General features: G+C 36.2%; 1 protein-coding gene across 1 annotated transcript in view; it reads right to left on the bottom strand.

Annotated features, from left to right (window-relative positions):
- Window positions 1-21,200, bottom strand: part of Trap1 (TNF receptor associated protein 1) — a 271,125-nt gene that overhangs the window by 13,395 nt on the left and 236,530 nt on the right. Inside the window, exons 14-15 of the mRNA XM_090403299.1 lie at window positions 11,679-11,770; window positions 4,822-4,967 (exon numbers count right to left, since the gene is read on the bottom strand). Coding sequence (XP_090259425.1) covers window positions 4,822-4,967; window positions 11,679-11,770 — 238 coding nt within the window. The remainder of the gene's footprint in view (window positions 1-4,821; window positions 4,968-11,678; window positions 11,771-21,200) is intronic.

Here is a 21,200-nt window from a genome sequence, read left to right as displayed (position 1 = left end):
CAGGGCGAACAGCGAAAAGTCAGCTACTGGAACAAATCTGAAAACAAACACCAACTCAACATCACCAGAGTTAAAGATCGGTACTTTCAACGTAAGACGCCTGAATGGCAAAGAAATGGAGCTAGCTGAGGAATTAGATAAGTACCAGATTGACATAATCGGGGTGACTGAAACAAAAAAGACCAAAACTGGTGAGATCTTTCTGAGCAATAAATACAAAATGTTATATTCAGGCAATGACAATCAAGAAAAAGAAGGAGTAGCCATAGTATCCAACACAAAATAATACGAGGCTAATCTTCTTGAATGGCAGTCAGCCTCGAGTAGAGTAATGTGGGCAAATATGAGAATGGGAAACTGGACAATGAGACTTCTTTGTGCCTATGGTCCCACAGAAGGTTCTACTAAGGTAGAAGTGGAGGAATTTTTTGAGGCTTTAGAAAAAGCAACTGACACAATGAAAAAGGAAAAGTAGGTCCTTGTTGGGTATCTAAATAGCAGAGCAGGAAATGATTGTGAGACATACAAAAATATTTTGGGAAAATTTGGAGAAAAGAGCAAAGCTAAAAATAATGGCAAATATCTGTTGGATTTCTGCTCAGGACATGGACTCGTTATTACTAACACCATGTTACAACATAAAAATGTGCACAAATTCACATGGAGAGAAGAGGCTAGGAATAAGAAAAGTCTCATTGACTATGTTATTGTTGATAGTGATGTTTTCTCCCTGGTGCAGGACACCAGAGTGTACAGAGAATTTGAAATTGGAAGTGATCACTATCTAGTCTTGAGCAAGATAAAATTGAATTTCATATTGAAAAGAATAACATGTAAGAAAGTTTTAAAGCGAATAAAAGTTGAGCAGCTCTCAGATGTGAACTGTAGACTAAAATACACAAAGATTATTGAAGAAAAAAATGAAAGAGTTTGAGAACAGGAATCAAACCTTGGAGATTCAGTGGCAAACTCTGAAGAAAACATTGATTGATTCTGCCAGAGAGGCATGTGGTGAGGTTGTCTAAGGATAAAAAAATCAGAACTCCCTGGTGGACACAGGAAGTTAAAGAGGCAGTGAAGGAAAAGAAGAAAGCATATCAAAAGTTCCTGTCAAATAAGTCAGCTTGTGCTCTTAGAGAATATAGAGACAAATGCAAGAATGCTAAACACTGTGTAAAACTAGCTAAACAAAAGTCATGGGAGGACTTAGGCAAGAATATAGAAAATAAATATCAAGAAGGTGGCAAAATATTCTGGAGGTTGTTGAAGAAGCTTAGGAATGGAGGAAAGTGTGCTGTAAAAGGAGTTAGAGATGATAAAGGTGACATGAAAACGGGAGAAAAAGATATCCTTGAAGTATGGAGTAATTACTTTGAAAAACTTCTAAAAAACACTGACCAGGCATGCAGTCAGGAATACATATCCATACTTGAAGTAGAAAAAGCCATCAAAGGCTTGAAATGTGGAAAGGCAGCAGGAGTAGATGATATTCGACCAGAAATGCTCAAGTATGGTGGTATAAGAGTCTTACAGTGGCTGCACTGCATAGTTCAGAAAGCCTGGACAGAGGGACGAATTCCCGATGATTGGAGTAGAGCTCTCATAGTACCCATATATAAAAAGGGAAATAAAACTGCATGTGAGAATTACAGAGGTATTTCCCTACTGAGTGTTCCTGGCAAGATCTATGCAAGTATCAAGTATACTTGAGAAACGGTTGAGAAGAATTGTGGAAGAAAAGCTTGGTGAAGAACAAGCTGAATTCAGGCCAAATAGAGGCTGTCAGGATCAGATCTTCACTTTACGACAAATAGTCGAGAAAGCATGGGAATATAACAAAGATCTGTATTTAAGTTTTGTCGATTTAGAAAAGGCATATGACAAGGTGCCAAGAGAGAAATTATTCAATACACTGCAGTTATATGGTGTCAATGGGGCATTATATCAAACAATACTTAGTCTTTATTTGAGTTGTAAGTCAGCAGTTAGAATTGAAGGAAGTACAGGAAGATGGTTTAATGTTAAATCTGGTGTGAAACAAGGATGTACATTATCCCCTCTGTTATTCATTATCTATATGGATCACATTATGAAGGAAAGTGGTATTAAACATGATATCAAAATTGGAGATGTTAATGTCGGCTCTTTGCTTTATGCGGATGATGTTATACTTCTAAATAAATCCGCTACAAGTCTGCAAGATTCTCTGAATAAATTGAATAGCTGTTGTAATAGATATGGTATGAAGGTCAGCAATAAAAAGACAAAGACAATGAAAATAGGCAGAATCATTGAAAATGTCAACTGTGTTGTGAATGGAGAACCTGTGGAACAAGTAAAACATTTCAGCTATTTAGGCACGATTTTTACTGAAGATGGTAAATTAAATACAGAATCAGCAAAGCTGGTATGGTGGGAAGTTAATTGAATAAATTCATATGGAATAAGAGAGAAATTAGTCGGAACACTAAATTAGATGTATACAAGACAGTGTTCCAACCAGTTTTAACTTATGGATCTGAGAGCTGGGTCAGAAGTAAAACATTTGACCAAAGACTAGAGACCACAGATATGAGAATCGTGAGAAAGATTATAGGCGTGAACAGATGGCATCAATGGCAATATCATTTTAAAAACGAGGATATTAGAAAAGAACTTGACATTGTCAGCATCCAGAAATCTGTTAGCAGAGCTAATCTCAGGTGGTATGGTCACTTAAACAGAATGGGCGAGGAAAGATTAGCAAAACAAGTGTTCTCTGCCAGGTTGGCAGCAAAACGACCCAGAGGAAGACCAAGATATAGGTGGATTGATACGGTACAAAGTGCCTTAGACGATAGAAATATAAGATCTGATAATGTTGGAGTCTTGACAAGTAACAGACTGATCTGGAGGAGAGTTGAAGATAGGAAGTTAGTAATGATGTAAATTTTTCATGTAGTACTATCATATCCTGTACATCCCTTGAGGGTACATAGCAGGAATTTGATGATGATGATGAAGATACTGTATATTAGAAAACAATAATGAAGGAGAATGCTATATTAGGTTGGTATATTTGAATTACTTAAAGGTCTAAAATTTGGAAGAGGAGGACAATGCTTACCTCCTTCAACTACAATACTGTTTCCCACTGTAAATATGAGCAAAAAAGTTATAAATTTATCAAAAATTATATATTAAAAACTTGTCTACCATGTCAGTTCACACTTCATGCATACAAAACAAATGAAACTCAGGAAACAAAAACAGCAACTCATGACAAATGACAACATTCAATTGGATTAGTTGACACAATAATCAATAACAGCCTCTAGGTGCTACTGTCTCAGAGCTCACCCTGCCTTGTCTTCTGAGCAGTTTAAAATTACTAGGATGCTAAGAATTTGACCTACTGCACCATCTGTACATCCTTTCAAAGGTGTATGTATTTTGAATGCACACCCGGGCTATTAACACGAATGTGATGCAATGTTCATGCGTCGAAAAGTGTTCTCTTTGTGAAGCATCAGTATATGCATTTACTTTTAGGAATCACACAAAGTCTGGAAACAATTAGTGAAGTCTTTAACAGGAATAAATTTAAAATATAATATCGGTGATAATGCTATTTGGTGGATGAGCACCACAAACCTAGAATATTCACCCCTGGTAGCTATGCTTCGTGTTGTCATGTAATATCAGGTGAATGTGAAAGACGCCATCCAGCTAAATGTAGTGATCTGTGGAGGAATATGCAAATACATGACACACACTTTATCCTATCTCTCTCAGTAGGGTATAGCTACTTATGTTGCTCTACAAGTGTGTATCATGCTGTTCTCAAGTTGGTGTAATTTTCTTGATAAAAGTATTTAATACAGTGTCCTAAACATGGGTACGTGTTCTGGTTCTAAGAATCCAAGTAATGAATGAAAAAGAAAAGTATTAAGGAGAAGCTTGAAATAATAAAACATTTTGAAAGAAATGAGAACAAGTGATATCACGAGAGCAACAGGCCCCGAAGGCCACATTGTGCACTGTTAGAGACATGCTTTGAAAATAAAAAAAAATTTGTTTAGTAGGAATAACTAAGTGTTGCAAAGTCAATTGCAACAAAAAACAGAGAGACTGTTAAGTGTGTGGACTGAAGACAAACAAAAAAAAGCAATCAGAGCAAGCTTTCTCATAATTAAAGAGAAAAATTAGCTATATATGAAGACATTAAAGAAAAATCCCCAAATCATGCAGAAATACCTAATTTTAGTGTTTTATTTATTTACTGGGAATTTCATATGCATTTAAAACTGTGCTAGCATTTTTGTTGTGTTTGTTATTATTTTTTTTTAAAGTGTATTAGTTATGAGACTATAGGTTTTCATTGCACCAATCCTATTTTTGCTAATAAGCCTGTTACTTTTATCGCATGAAATTCAATAACACAGGGATTTTTCGGAACACTTTATGCCGTACTATAGGAGAAACGACTGTGTGGGTGAGATTGTAATTTTCAGAGGAACTGATAAATGCTCTTTCTTTTTTCCATCTAACTGGAAAAGTTAAATTGTCCTTTGTATGAGAGGATGACAATAATTACTTTTCATACTGCAGTAATTAAAAATAAAATAAAAAAAAAACTTTTGCCAATGACTCATGAAAAAAGATTTATCCATTGATGCCCAACTTATAGTAAGGTTTTTGCTTTGACAAACATAATTATTTAAACCCAAGATTTTAAAAATATATGTTAAAGAAATTAGAAACAAATAACTCAGCTTGTACCTTAAACAAATTAATTTTAATTGTAAGATCATTCTGCTAATCACATAAAATATCCCTTACCTGAGATTCACTTCCAGAGTTGGCTGGAGAAATTTGTATCTTTGTTCTTCAGGTATAGTTTGAAATGAAGTACGAATAAAATGACGAGCAGAAGCCATTTCTTCTACAGATACCAAACAAGGATGTGTGCTAAGGCGCTTTGTTATCTTATAGAATAAAAAATAAATAAATAAAAATGAAAAACAATATTAGTAAATAAGAAGAGGTATACAGTTCTTTTAATTCAAGTAATAAAAATTATTCTAAGAACAGGTGCACGAAAAGAAAAAAAATATATTTACAAAGATTGTATAATAATTAAAAGTTCAATAACAACCACCACCACCACATATAAAACTGCTTCCAATGAACTCAACTTTGAACTCATTTTTCCACTACTTCACTTTAGCTGTATATTGATAATGACCATTCAGGTACAAGATCATGATCCTACTTAATGGAGGCCTGTGAGAGTGCTATAATTAATCTTTAGAGCAGGGTTCCCTTTAGTCTTGCTTTAATCATAAAAACTACATATATTTTAATTCACTATTCACATTTTTTTAAATAAAGGAAACCATATATTACACACACACACACACACAGAGCCTCCGTAGCTGAGTCAGTATAGATGAAACCCTTTAGTCGGAAAGACCTGGGTTTGATTCTGGTCCATCATGTTAGGAATCTTTATCTGGTCTCTTTCAACTAAAGGTGAGTTTAGTTGGTCTCATACGGGGGGGGGGGGGGTCCACCTGGAAACTCGAGTTTTTCGTCCCCCAAACAGGCAAACTGGCCCTGTGAACACACATGGATTTACAGCCATGAATACTTAAGACCCAGCCACAGGACTGCTTCGTCAGCTATTTGCCAGTCCCAAGCCCAGATAAAATGGGGGGGGGGGGGGAACAATGGTGAACTACCCTGTAAAAATCTCACCAGAAACATTTTGTGGCAAAAATACTTGCCTACAAAGTTACCAAGAGTCAAACACAACTGAAGGGTTAAATCATCATGATATATACTTAATATTTACTATCATTAATGTGAGAATTGGCATTTTTTCCTTTTATTTATGGAAATAAATGCATGAATAATTTTGTAATTACATTTTTCAATACCTGAAATTCATTACAGTTATGGAAAATGCAATGCCATATGTCAGTACCAGATTCATTTTCAATTTATTCATCACCTGGCTTTGTAATAAAATTATATTGCATTTCAGAATCCTTTTCTCAGTAAGATTTCACACATGCATGTGGTATTCACAAACATAAGTTTATATTTTTCAAAGTTGTAAAAATTGATTTTTAAATTTTTCTAACAAGATTTCTAACTGCTTGATGCATTTTGTATTTTCTTTATTGATTAAATTAAACTTGCCAAGAAATATTATTAAGAGAGAGCCCTCTAGGGAATCAGGAGCTTATTGAGAGAAGCCATACTATTCGTGCCAGCTGTCACACCTGTTTTTGAATTCATTCATGCTACTTGCACACACAACATCCAATGGCAATCCATTCCAATCACGCACTACTCTATGAGAGAAAAATCTAGCCATACCCCCCCCCCCCCCCCCCGACAGCATTCATTCTCAACTTCCATGTGTCCTTTCCCCATTCTCCATAAAATGAAAAATCCAATCTACTGAAATTCTGTATAACCCTTTCAGAAGTTTGTACGTCTTAATTATATCATCCCTCTTTCTGCTGTTTGCTAGTGTCTACAGCTTACAAATTCTCAATCTGTATTCCACATTCCTGATATCATTTTTGACACTCTCCTTTGCACTCTCACTACTGTATCAGAATCACCACGGAAACCAGGAGACCAGACCTACATGCAATTAGTCCGAGTGAGATCTTATCAAGGCCTTGTAACGAGGCAAAATGACTTCCTTATCTTTGCATGTCAAGGTTTGTTTTAGCGTTGCCATTATTCTCTAAGTTGTATTTACAATTTTTGCTATATGACCCTTGAACTCAACTTCCTGTTTACTAAAACTCTAAGATATAGCCTCATCAGTTTCTTCAAACATAATCCCACCAATACTGCATATTAGTAGCACTCCTGATTACCCTACCATCTTTGCATCATCAGCAAATAGCTGTGTCACATGTCATATCCTTCTCAATGTCATTAATGTACAGATTGAATAACAATGGACCAAGGACTGTTCCTTGAGGCAATCACTGGTTACCTTGAATCTTGCAGATTCACCCCCCCCCCCCCGGGATATACTGCTTTTTGATATGTCAGTCAGCCATCCTCTTATCCATGCCAGTAGTTCATAATCCAATCAAATATAGTCTCCAATTTATACAGCAGTATTCCATGCTATATTCTGTCAAAAGCCTTAGCAAATTCAAAAAGTATCATGGTATATCCATTCCCCTTGTCTAGTTCAATGGTAACATTATCATAGAATGTCAGCAAATTGCTAAAACATGACCTTCCCTTAGTAAATCCATGTTATTCATTGGAAAGTAGAGATTCTCTGTCAACCCATTTCTGAATGCAAACCCTAACCAACTTTTTCCAAATCTTCACCATAACTCCTCAAATACTGATTGGTCAATATTTGAATATATCAGTCTTTGTGCAATGGGACTACCATATGGTCTTTCCACTCCTGTGGAATCTTCCCTGTTCTGAGACTCATATTATATAGCCTGGTCAGGGGAATAGCCAGTTCAGCTGAACACTCTTTTAGCATACATGCTGATATCCCATCAGTTCCTACTGCAGAATTCTTATTCAGTTTGTGCAACAGTTCTAGTACTTCTTCCTTATCCACATGAGTTTCCTCATATGGTCAAGAGATAGCAATGAGTTCAATGTTGCATATACCAGGTTGATAGCTTTTAGCAAAATTGCTGCTCATTAGTTGAACAATCACTTCTGCATTAGTCACCCGCATACGATCTACATTCAGTAGTTATTCTTTCAAATTCATTCTTTCTTTTACTTGCAGCATAACAATAGAATTCTCTTGGGTTGTCTTTAACTTGCAGAGCCAGTTTATTTTCATACTGGGATTTAGCTTTCTGTACAACACTTGTGACTCTTATAATTATCAACTGACATCATCCTTATGCACACAATATTCCTTCCACATCATCTTGCTTAATTAGATTACACATCCATTTCACTTCTACTCTATTTATTCCTTGAACTCTAAGGAGTCATTCCAATATTGCATAATTTAAGTATTTTTTAAGTACTTCCCATGCTCTGTCGATATTCTTCCTATCCGACAACTTATACTGTGGCACAGAACCCAGGATACTCCTCAGATGGTCATAGTTTCCTGCTTTCTAGTTCAGCATGTAAACTTTTCTGAATGGAACATTCATAAACTTAGCCATTTCCGAAGTGAGTACCGCATGATCACTGTCACCAACCAGAGGCAGAATAGTAACATCTTGAACTGAAACCCTCTCTGACACTATAATCAGATGTAACACTCTTTGACATTGAGTTCTTTCTGTAACATGCTGCTTGACAAAGTTGTCTCACAATAGCTCAATAAATTTAGTTCCATTCTTCTTGTGCAATTTCATAGCTACCCAATCAATGTTCAGATAATTAAAGTCCCCCATTATGATTACTTTTTTGCACCCATCGTATTTATTTGTTGATGAATTTCTTCATCACTAACAACCAATCCACCATGTCTGTAACAACACCCCACTGTGTATTTAATTTTGTTAGACTCCACCTCACACCAGGTGGCTTCATACTCGCTGCCACATGAAAATTTTTTACTAGTATTGCAGTTATAGGTCTCAACTCTAACTCGATTGAAGATATTTGATATCATTAGCAGCATACCCCCCTCCTCTCTTGTCCATCTTTCCTAAAAATACTGTACTATTTGCACTCGAAACCAGTTTGTATGTCTGCTTCTGACAGTCAGGTCTCACTAATGCCTATGATATAAGGTTCCAATATATTAACCAAGGCAACAAACTCTACTCCTTTGTTTCTGATACTCCTAGCATTTGTGTACAAACATAATAAATTACCTGCATGCTCTTTTGCATACACTTGTCTGTGGTCTGCATGACAGAATTCGACAACTTGCAGAGCTCTGTTCTTATCTAGTTCCTTACATATGGAGACATTGTTACACATGCTTGACAGGTCTGAACCAAACAAACACAGAATCATTCTCTCTTCATAATCATTTCCATAATAATAATAATAGCCACTCCCATCATTAACACAGTTACCTAACATTGTCACTCTTACACACAGATTCTCATGAATCCTCACACCACATTCAGTTTTTCTGACTCTGTGTTAGGTCTTATATCAATTAATAACTTTTCAAGACTCCTGATGCTAAATGAATTCAAGTGTAGGCTGGTCCCTTTTATACAAATCCAATCTTCCCTCAAACTCACTCTACACATAGAATCATTTGCCATCATAGCCCTTCTTCTTAATTCATTTTTATCATACCGAGGCAACATACTTACTATTTTCACTTTTGCCTCTTCCAACAACCCTTTCATGTCCTCTCTCATACTGAACTTATCACTAATTAAGTCATTAGTGCCTATTTCAATTACATGTTTACTTTTCTTTTCTGTTTTTGAATTGCTTGTGTTATATTTTTAATTTTTGCACTGGGAAAACTTGACGTTATAACTGCTCATCAATGGCATGTTTTATGATAGAGTCACCATACCAAATGACATCCTTCTTTTTATAATCAACTTTACTTACCAGATTTTTGTTATTACATACTAACTCACCTGATTCCATGCTTTGTTTTCCATTTTTCTGCTGAACTTTTTTATTCTCTGTGTTCCACTAAATGCTGCTCGACTTTCTGTAGTTCCTTCCATCATCTATCTAATAATCTGCTTTAACTTAGCGATCTTGGAGGTTAAATTATTTTCAATATTCGCTTTAATATCGTCTTTACTGGAGAATATCTTCTTGTTCCCCACTTCACTGTTCTCGTTACATTTCATCTACTCTAATATACTATAAAACTCATTTTCTAATGAAAAAACACAATAAAAACAGATAAAAATCACCAATTTTACACAAGCGATAAATTACACCAACCACCCACAATATAACCTTGAACCCCCCCCCCATGTCCCTAAATATTCTTGTTTAATCCTTGACACCCTTGGAACAAAGGATTAAAAAGAACCTTCCATGGGACTATATACCCTCTCATTGTCCAATTTCCTATTTTAAAATTTGTACACCTTTCTCTATTTGAGAAACATGACCTACTATTCAGGAAATTTGTCTTCGTGTTTTAGTGTTCAATACCACAGCTCTTTCCTTTCCCTAATCACTACTGCCTGAATACAACCTCATAATTATTATTAGAAATTTCTTTGTTTATTTAGGTAACACCAGTTATGTATGACATGGTATTTCCATAATTCCTCTGGTTGTTCCATCTCTTTTCAGTGATTCTTATGTTGATGGTGCCTATCTTAAATTCCACTAAGTTTGACATTACAAAATATATATTTTCATAACTGACAATAGTGTTTTTTTTTTTTTATGTTTATCACTGAGCAATAATTAATTATGCTACTCCGTTACAGGTATACTTATAGCAGAGTAGCCTGACAAAAAAAAGTTCAATTTTTAAATTCTAGCCATAAAATACATAGAATTCACCTGGTCAACAGGTGAAGTCTAGGAGTGTTACTGAAACTTATAAACAATTCCATAGTTCAGCATGAATAATGTGCATTTTCACATGGGAAGATTTTTAAAAAAAAAAAATCATGAATAACCAGGAATCGCAAAGCTTTTAGTAACTGAAGTGTACCACTCCTCACATACATATGAAAGCTTTCTCCCCATTTTTATTAATTTATATATATATATATAGAGATTTTTTTATTCATTTTTTGCCAAGTGCAAAAAACCTGCTAGAGACCAAACATGGAACTTTTCAAGCAACTTCAGACCCTATAAGTTTCCATAAATTAAAAATACCTAGAAATTATATACTTGGATAAAGGATTAAACCAAGTGTAAGCAAACAAAGTTTGTGCCTAAAGTATTTTCAGGACTGGGGAAACTCGTATATAGAAGCTAATGACTTCACATCACTTGCCTTAGTATTGACCATATGAGGAAACTCATGTGAATAAGGAAGAAGTACTAGAACTGTTGCACAAACTGAATAAGAATGCTGCAGTAGGAACTGATGGGTATCAGCATGTATGCTAAAAGAGTGTTCAGCTGAACTGAACTTCCCATAATGCAAAGCATATATCCTTATGGGTATGTATAATGCTATGCATTATGGAAAAGGCCACTACCCAGACTTGTTTCGAACTTTATTGAAGTCTCTTCAGTGGGAACCAGACCCAGAGGTGATAATAAGGTTTAAGTAATGAAAGTCATATTTTTATATACGACTTGCCAAAAGGTGTCACACCTTATTATTAAATTACTCTGGATTAGAGAAAGTTGTTGGAAGTTCCAAGAAATCATATATTTGGTTTAATCCTTTATCCAAGTGTAAGCAAACAAAGCTTGCACCTGAAGTATTTTCAGGATGGGCAAAACTGAAAAGACCTCAATAAAGGCCGAAACCGGTCTGGGTAGTGACCCTTCCTATAATGCATAGCATTATACATACCTGTAAGGATATGTGCTTTGCACTATGGGATACTAAGGCAAGTGATGTGAAGTCATTAGCTTCTACATACGAGTTGCCCCAGTCCTGAAAATACTTCAGGTGCAAACTTTGTTTGCTTATACTTGGATAAAGGAAACTAAGTATATAATTTCTTATTATCTTTAATTTACAGTATAACCAAATGAAAAAATTTCCTATAAGTTTCCAGTATAAACAGTAAATAATGTCAGTATATACGTACCTGTACTTTATGAATTTTGTATCCCAGTGTTTTGCTTAGCCAATCCATTAGATTTTTAGCATCCGATTTTGACAAGCTATCACCTTCTGTTTCTAGTAAAAAAGGAGAAAATATTATATATAAAATGTATACACACATATATATAATAAATAAAAAATGTGTGTATGTGTATTTGTTTATGCAAGAAACATGCACACTTAAGACTACAGTTTACATTTTTAGATTTCAGAAATTACATTCTGACGAACAGTTATCTTAACTGATGACATGAAGATAGCAGGGCTTTTTTTTTTTTTTACTCCCAGAAACTTAGGTTTTTCCTCCTGAAAAACAGACACACCAGTCTTAAAATATATTCAGTTATGAGATGAAATATTTTTGTGGGTGTAGTGTGGAATGGCCGCCTTTGAGGGATTCTGGATCTCCACTGAGGTACGATGGAGCCCCAGGACCTATCGCAGTAGGCCACCCAACACAGTCAATTATGTCATGGATGTGATCATATTATTATTATTACATATTTCCCAGATGAAAAGACTTGGATTCAAATCAAATCCCAACAAGGATAATGAACTTTCTGGATCTCTTTTGAGAAAGGCGGTTAAATTTGTTTTCTTCTGAGAAACTCTAGCTTTTAATACTTCGCAAAACAGTCTGAGAATGCATGAACTATTGTGCTAAATTATTAATCAAAAAAGAACATGCTATTCTAGTGTTAAAAGTGATGGACCTCAATTTTCTTTTCTTCTTTTTTTTAATGGAAATTCAATCCCAGTGGTTAGCTGCTCACCAAATGCAAAGACTGTTGCCTTTTAGGTGGGCAATGAATTTCATTGCCTGGTGTGAGACCGCCATCCTAATTATTGGAAGGCTAAAGTGGCTTGAAAACGCTCTGTAGTAATTAGAGTAGGATTTCTGGATTGTGTAAAAATAAATAAATAAATTATCAAAAATATATTACATATATAATTCATAAAAATAGAAAAAATGCTTAGCCCATGAATGATATAATCACGTAATCACAAGAAAGATATTTATTTAACCAAATATTTCGGTCTGGAAATAGCAGACCATCGTCGGCGGTATTACAAGAACAGTTTAAAAAAAAAAAAAAAAAAATATACAAGCTAGAATACTAACAATAGATCGTTGAAATTAGAACATGCCGCGTGATGTTATATCACTAAGTATGAAACGAAATATTTTGAAGTAGAAACATGATTGAATTTGCTATAAAAAAAAAAAAAAAAAAAAAAAAAAAAAAAAAAAATTAATGAGTAATCTTGATTAGGCTTTCCCAGATTTTTGATATAGATATGCAGTCATTCTAGCTTGTATATATTTTTTTTTTTTTTTTTTTAAACTGTTCTTGTAATACCACCGACGATGGTCTGCTATTTCCAGACCGAAATATTTGGTTAAATAAATATCTTTCTTGTGATTACGTGATTATATCATTCAGTCTTATGTCGCAAGTATCCTTAAAACAACAAATGCTTAGCCCATCCAGTATAAATACTATATGTTTACAACAAATCTATTGTGGATGGGGAAAAAAAAATCTACAAAAGAATGGAACCTAGAGCTCATTTACTATCATGGGCAGCCTGAGGATTAGATAATTTGGAACCTTATTCCAGAGATCCCAGTTGTGTCTAATTGCACTATTTGTTGAGAAATATATTACACAGACTCCTACCTTATTCACTGACATAATAAAAGCACTTGTTTTTATTGCCTCTGCAGTATAGTGGCTGTTAGGAAGGGCATGTTCACTGCAAGCCAGTTACTATCTCCCCACATGAATTGTTTAAGCTTTTTTTCATGTGTGAAGTATATGCGAAACTTTTATTGGTAACAGAAAACTAGCTCCGATGACAGTGATAATATAAAACGAGTTTTGATATGTATATAAAGTCAATATCAACAGTTCTTGATATTAAAATATAAAAAATAACAAAAAAGAAATAATAAATAATAAAAGTTAAATACGTTTCTTTTAAAATAAAAACATTTACTTAGTCTTAAAACATTTTAAATTTGTTTTCATTATTTCACGGTCCCCCTCAACTAAACCTATGGCCCCCAAGGGGGCCACGGCCCACAGTTTGGGAGGCGCTGTTCTAGATCATCTCTGGAACCCCCCCCCTCCCCCAGCAACCAACTGTATATTTTGTTTTATTGGTCTTGACCTCACACCAGACTGCTTCAAGTGAACAACCACCCTGCTGCGTATCTCCTATTCTTTTTGGCTGCAATTCATCTGCTATCATCAGCAGTATCCCTCCATCCATCCTATCTTCCCTGAAAATACCTTCACATTCTATCCCTGTAACTACATCATCTGCTGTTAAGCCAAGTCTCATTAATGCCTGTAATTTTTGGTAGGTTGTACCAGCCAATGCCAAAAACTTCTCATCTTGTTCCTGATACTTCTGGTATCAGTATATAGAAACTGCAGCATCCCTCTAGGTTCCTAACCACCTTTACTTCCTGAATTGACTACCCTATTCAATATTTTTGCTTGAGAGACTAGATTCTGCACCTTTTGGTCATTCTCTCACTCTTGCCTCATGGGTGCCTTCATACCCATTCACCTGCATCCACTCTAATTAATTTAGTTTTCCTGAATTTGTGTGTGAGAGAGAGTGAAGGGAAATAACATAACCCTCAGGAATACTTACATTAACAAATCTGAATAGAACACCACCTATCATTACACTTAATGAAAAACCTAAGAGAAAACTGGATATTCAGCTACAAATGGAGGAAGGCAAGACTACAAGATGCAATTTACTAAGAAGTCATCGATGCCAAACTATCAGTTGTCTTTAAAATGTCAAGTGCAACAGCATGTTTTTCCACACTTTGTCACATGTCCAGAGGTAGATGATGTAGGTCAGGAGATCTGATCTGATCTGCTATGAACGTTGAAGAAGTTGACTGTTGATGACCTTCTCCATTACTTTGGACAATGCTGAGGTGAGACCAGTGAATCAGTAGTTGGTTAATAAATGCATTCACTTTTTTTGGAATTAGCTTTATGTGGGCTTGCTTCTATGCTGTATGGTGGATGCCAGCTGAGTATAATATAATGTATAGATGGTGAACTATGATGTGTGGAGAGAATTGTTGGCAATTTACACAATTCATCTTCCAATTTTGATTGGAAGATGAATTGTTTTAAATCTTTACTTGCCTCAAATACACTGCTTGAAAAGACGTCAACAGACACTCCCATGGGCAAGGTGCTCATGCTACTATGCAATGAGTCACTTGTTTGTGGCCTGTATAAGTTGAAGGAACATCATGCTCCCTAGTCAGTGCAACTGTGTCTGGGTGAAATTGCTGTGAGAAGGGAATCAATGGAGTTTGAAAGAGGCATTATGATAGGATGCTATGTTGCAGGCTTATCTGTTCAGCAATTTGTTGACATCCTGGGTCAACAATCAGTGATACTATACTGAGATGGAAGCACAAGGAGTCAACTGCAAGTGCTACCTACAGTAGACGATCCACCACGCTCACTGAACATGCCGGTAGGGTGCTATGAAGGATAATATGTAAAATTCACCATTTGTTGGCAGACATGTTGAATGCGGAGTTCTGGACATCGACTCGAACATAAATCTGCACAAAAACGTTCAGAACCAAGGCTCACAACATGGGTTTCCATGGTAGGACTGCAGTGTGCAAGCGCCACATTACTCAGATCAACATGTAATGTCATCTTCATTGGTGCAAAGAATGTGTACAGTGAGACAAGGAAGCTTAGAAAGCTATGACAGATGCCCAGTGAACATCTTTTATCAGAGTGTATAACCCAACTATGAAATTCAGAGGTAGCAGTGTGATGGTATGGTCCTGCTTTGGCCTCGAACCTTTGCTTGTGGTGACAAAAAAACTGAATTATGCTGAGAGGTTTCTGAACAATGCAATGCATTCTACTTTGTGGCATTTCTACAGAAATGACTATTGTCTCTTTTAGCATAAAGAGACTGTATCATAAGGTTGCTGTGCAACTGCATAGTTTGCGACATGAACATAACTACACCTGACTGGCCTCTGCAGGCCCCTGATCTCAATCCTATTGAACATATGTTGGATGAAGTGGAGCATCAGGTGAGGTCAAAGGATGTCTGCCCCACAACAGTCCAGGACCTCATCATATGCCTACAGGAAGAATGGTCTAAAATTCTAATTGATCATTATTGTATGCCTGTGGAAAGTATGCCCTGTTGGATTGCTGCAGCCATAGCAGCGAAAGGGGGCCCTATCTTATTAAGGTGGGTTACATGGCTGTTGTTTGTTCATTGCATTATGGCAGCGTTTCTCAACCTTTCTAAGCCCAAGGACCAGTAAAATGCCTAAAACAATTCTGTGGACCACTATGTTATGTAATTTTTTTAAAAAATGCATGTGGGGATTACCAACATCTTGGAAAAACATAATAAATCTAAAAGCATGTTTGAATACACATGATTGTCACTGAACAAAGTTTTAATTTTTATTAAACAAATAAAGGTATCAGTTTCCGATTTGCTGTGGGCAAATGAATGGGTATGTCAGCGCTGTCCCGCTGACACCTCCCATTCATCTCCTCACAATGATTTATCTTTAATCCCCATTCATCTATCCACATCAACTTGTATATTTTATGTTATCCCCATTCATCTGCCCACACTCATGAAGCTAGCCCCACAACAACTTTTATCTTCACGCACTCTCTGATTCGATCTGCGCCATGTAAACTGTTCCATTCACTAAGTGCATTCTGAGACGAAGGAAAAATGTTGTTGTTATCTCCATTCATCATAATACTGAATACGAACTTGACATCCCTTGTCCTATCCAAACAATCCCCTGCATATACCCAAATATTTCACTCAGAACATCCACACACACACTCACTTCCGACTAATACAAATCGCCTTATTTCCCTGACGAGTTTTCCATGACCAGCAAAAAAATTTAAGGCATCCTGTTATGTGAGGTCCTTCCCGATATCTATAAACACTCCAACCCACGATGTCAGTTGCAAAGTGCCATCCACATGGTCGGGTGCATTTTCCTGCCAGTGACCATATGCACTGTACACATGTGATTTGTACTAATCGTGTTATGATGGTGGTTTTAATTATTTCCGTCCTGTTTTATCCAGAGGCACAGCAGTGGCCATAGTAAATCTGGCAGATTCATTAATCATGTGGCAGTTTTATTTATATCCGTCCTGTGTGCTGCTTGTATTTGTTACGTTGTGATGTTTGTTTCTGTACAGTCCATGACTGTACAGATGTTTTTGTCTGCATGCGACAAATTCGGTGTGCTCAGCCACATATTCCTGCAAGCAACAGTACGAGATACAGAACTTTGCTAAACGGGACGTGGGCAGCTATCCTCCTCGCCAGCAGAGCTGAGCCTAACTGTGACATCACTTTGTGTAACTTTTGTTTCATCCTCGATTTTGCACGATTTTGGAAATGGGTTAATTCCAAAACCAGTAACGAGAATAATCGGAAACTGTAGTTCAAATAAATAATGATATAATTATGTTACTACTTACTTTTAATGAGATGGTTCAGCTTCTCGCCTTTGCAGAGTTGCTGGATATCTGGCTCAATATTGGTCAACTTTAGTCGAAGATAGGCACACACAAAGACTATTTCTATATTTTGTTTTTATTTGAAGGAGCGATGAAAATCCTTTCTCACAAAGATAGGTTGTTGAAAACTGCATGATGAATTTCAGTGCTTCAGATAATTCAGGAAATTTACTTTTCACTGAAGGCGAGATCTAGAATTGAGCCAAACCAAGATCACGGAATTGATCTTGGTTTGATTAACCTTTGAATGATCTTTTGATAACGAAAGGTCATTCTCATGACTATAAGCCTGAAATGGATCTCGAACCCACAGAAATTTCTTATAAAAGTTCTTCAGAAAATATGTTTCAAAATTCTGTTTCAGAGTTTTGAGGTGGTCACAAACCCTTTCCAGAAACTCAGAATCAACAAAAAGATCATTTTCCACTAAAAAGGATTCCAATGTTGAAAAAGGTGCAAATTATCTGCCTTTAACATAACTAATGCACAACTCCTGTTTTTTTTTTTTTTTTCTCGAATGCATTTATTTTGTCATAGGCATCAACAACAGTTAAAGAATTTCCCTGAAGGGAGAGATTTAGTTCATTTAATTTCAAAAAACTGTCAGAAAGCTAGGATAGTGTTGATAACCATGCTTTGTCAACAAGGAGTGATGCAAAATTAGAATTACGTTCATTTACAAACAATAAAACTTCCTGCCTTAATTGAAATAATCTTGTTAGTACTTTGCCCCTGGAAAGCCAGTGAATTTCAGAATGAAGCAAAAGTTGTATATATTTACTGCCCATTTCATTGCAGAGTACTGAAAATAACCTGCTATTTAATGGTTGTACCTTAATAAAATTAACTAGCTTTACAGCATTGTATAGCACAGTTTTAAATTCTGGTGGCATTCCTTTGGAGGCCAATCTTTCCTTATGTATGAAACAATATACCCAATTCATATCCAGAGCCACTTCCGTGACCATAGAAACAACTCCCAACTATGCCTGCCTGTAAGGGCATGAGCTCTATCCAAACAGAAGCCCGTACATTTTTCCCACTGGATCCCTTTGTGTATTATGTAATTACTGAGAGTGTGAAATATTTCTTCTCCAGTTGCTCGAGATGACAAAGTTCTGCAAAACAGAATATTTTCATGAATGTTGTTATCAGGGGTGCTTAAGGGTCAAAGCTGTATAACTGAGAGGAGACCTATGCATAGCCTTTAAAGAAATGCGGAGAACCAACCAGGGCTTCTGACCTAATGTTCAATCCTCACCTTCTTGTGGTGCACCCTCGTTCGTTCAGTATCCTACCTGGATACTGAACGAACGAGGATGGGCTGGCAATTTGGGATTTAGCCGACCAAACTGTATTCCTATTGGTTAAACCAAAATAAAAAATGATGGTACAACATGACAAAATTTCATGCCGGCTGGGGCATCGCCCGGTTAAACAAGGATCCCGTTGTTTTCGCCAGGGAACCAGGGCGAACAGCGAGAAGTCAGCTACTGGAACACATCTGAAAACACACCGCAACTCAACATCACCAGAGTTAAAGATCGGTACTATCAACATAAGAAGCCTGAATGGCAAAGAAATGGAGCTAGTGGAGGAATTAGATAAGTACCAGATCAACATAATAGGGGTGACTGAAACAAAAAAGACAAAAACTGGTCTGAGCAATAAATACAAAATGTTATATTCAGGCAATGACAATCAAGGAAAAGAAGGGGCAGCCATAGTATTCAACAGAAAATACGAGGCTCATCTTGAATGGCAGGCAGTGTCAAGTAGAGTGATTTGGGCAAATATCAGAATGGGGAAGTGGACAATGAGACTTATTTGTGCCTATGGTCTCACAGAAGGCTCTACTAAGGTAAATGTGGAGGAATTTTTTGAGGCTCTAGAGAAAGCTACTGACACAATGAAAAAGGAAAAGTTGGTCCTTGTTGGGGATCTAAATAGCAGAGAAGGAAGTGATTGTCAGACATACAAAAATATTTTGGGAAAATTTGGAGAAAAGAGCAAAGCTAATAATAATGGCAAATACCTGTTGGATTTCTGCTCAGGACATGGACTGGTTATTACTAACACTGTGTTCCAACATAAAAATGTGCACAAATTCACATGGAGAGAGAGAAGAGGCAAGGAATAAGAAAAGTCTCATTGACTATGTTATTGTTGATAGTGATGTTTTCTTCCTGGTGCAGGACACCAGAGTGTACAAAGAATTTGAAATTGGAAGTGATCACTATTTAGTCTTGAGAGGATAAAATTGAATTTCATATTGAAAAGAATGACATGTAAGAAAGTTTTAAAGCGAATAAAACTTGAGCAGCTCTCAGATGTGAACTATAGACTAAAATACAAAGAATTATTGAAGGAAAAGTGAAAGAGTTTGAGAACAGGAACCAAACCTTGGAGATTCACTGGCACGCCTTGAAGAAAACCCTGATTGATTAAGCCAGAGAGGCATGTGGTGAGGTTGTCTGCAAGGATAGAAAAATTAGAACTCCATGGTGGACACAGGGAGTTAAAGAGGCAGTGAAGGAAAAGAAGAAAGCATATCAAAAGTTCCTGGCAAATTAGTCAGCTTGTGTTCTTAGAGAATACAGACACAAATGTAAGAAAGCTAAACAAAAGTCATGGGAAGACTTTGGCAAGAATATAGAAAATAAATATCAAGAAAGTGGTAAGATATTCTGGAGGTTGCTGAAGAAGCTTAAGAATGGAGGAAAGAGTGCTGTAAAAGTAGTTAGAGATGATAAAGGTGAAATGAAAATGGGAGAAAAAGATATCCTTGAAGTATGGAGTAAAATTGCTAAAAGAAACAAGCAGTGATGATAGCACAGTGGTAAAAAAACACTGATCATGCATGCAGTCAGGAATACATATCCATACTTGAAGTAGAAAAAGGCATCAAAGGCTTGAAATGTGGAAAGGCAGCAGGAGTAGATGATATTTGACCAGAAATGCTGAAGTATGGTGGTATAAAAGTCTTACAGTGGCTTCACTGCATAGTTCAGAAAGCCTGGACAGAGGGACGAATTCCTGATGATTGGAGTAGAGCTCTCATAATACCTATATATAAAAAGGGAAATAAAACAATGTGAGAATTACAGAGGTATATCCCTGTTGAATGTTCCGGGTAAGATATATGCAAGCATACTTGAGAAACGGTTGAGCAGAATTGTGGAAGAAAAGCTTGGTGAAGAACAAGCTGGATTCAGGTCAAATAGAGGCTGTCAGGATCAGATCTTCGCTTTACGACAAATAGTGGAGAAATCATGGGAATATAACAAAGATCTGTATTTAAGTTTTGTCGATTTGGAAAAGGCATACGACAAGGTGCCAAGAGAGAAGCTATTCAATACGCTACAGTTATATGGTGTCAATGGGACATTATATCAAGCAATACTTGGTCTTTATTTGAGTTGTAAGTCAGCAGTTAGAATTGAAGGAAGTACAGGAAGATGGTTTAATGTTAAAAATCTGGTGTGAGACAAGGATGTACATTATCCCCTCTGTTATTCATTATCTATATGGATCACATTATGAAGGAAAGTGGTATTAAACATGATATCAAAATTGGAGATGTTAATGTCAGCTCTTTGCTTTATACGGACGATGTTATACTTATCAATAAATCCGTTACAAGTTTTTCAAGATTCCCTGACTAAATAACTGTTGTAATAGATATGGTATGAAGGTCAGCATTAAAAAGACAAAGACAATGATAATAGGTAGAATTGTTAAAAATGTCAATTGTATTGTGAATGGGGAAACCTGTGGAACAAGTAAAACATTTCAGGTACTTAGGCATGATTTTTAGTGAAGATAGTAAATTAAATATGGAAATAGACAACAGAATCAACAAAGCTGGTATGGTAAGCAGTCAATTGAATAAATTCATATGGAATAAGATTGAAATTAGT

Source organism: Typopeltis vanoorti, chromosome 13 (assembly GCF_054136105.1).
Source record: "Typopeltis vanoorti isolate ZY-2024b chromosome 13, IOZ_Tvanoo_1.0, whole genome shotgun sequence".
NCBI classification, from domain to species: Eukaryota; Metazoa; Arthropoda; class Arachnida; order Uropygi; family Thelyphonidae; genus Typopeltis; species Typopeltis vanoorti.
This window is presented reverse-complemented; position numbering and strand designations above follow the sequence as displayed.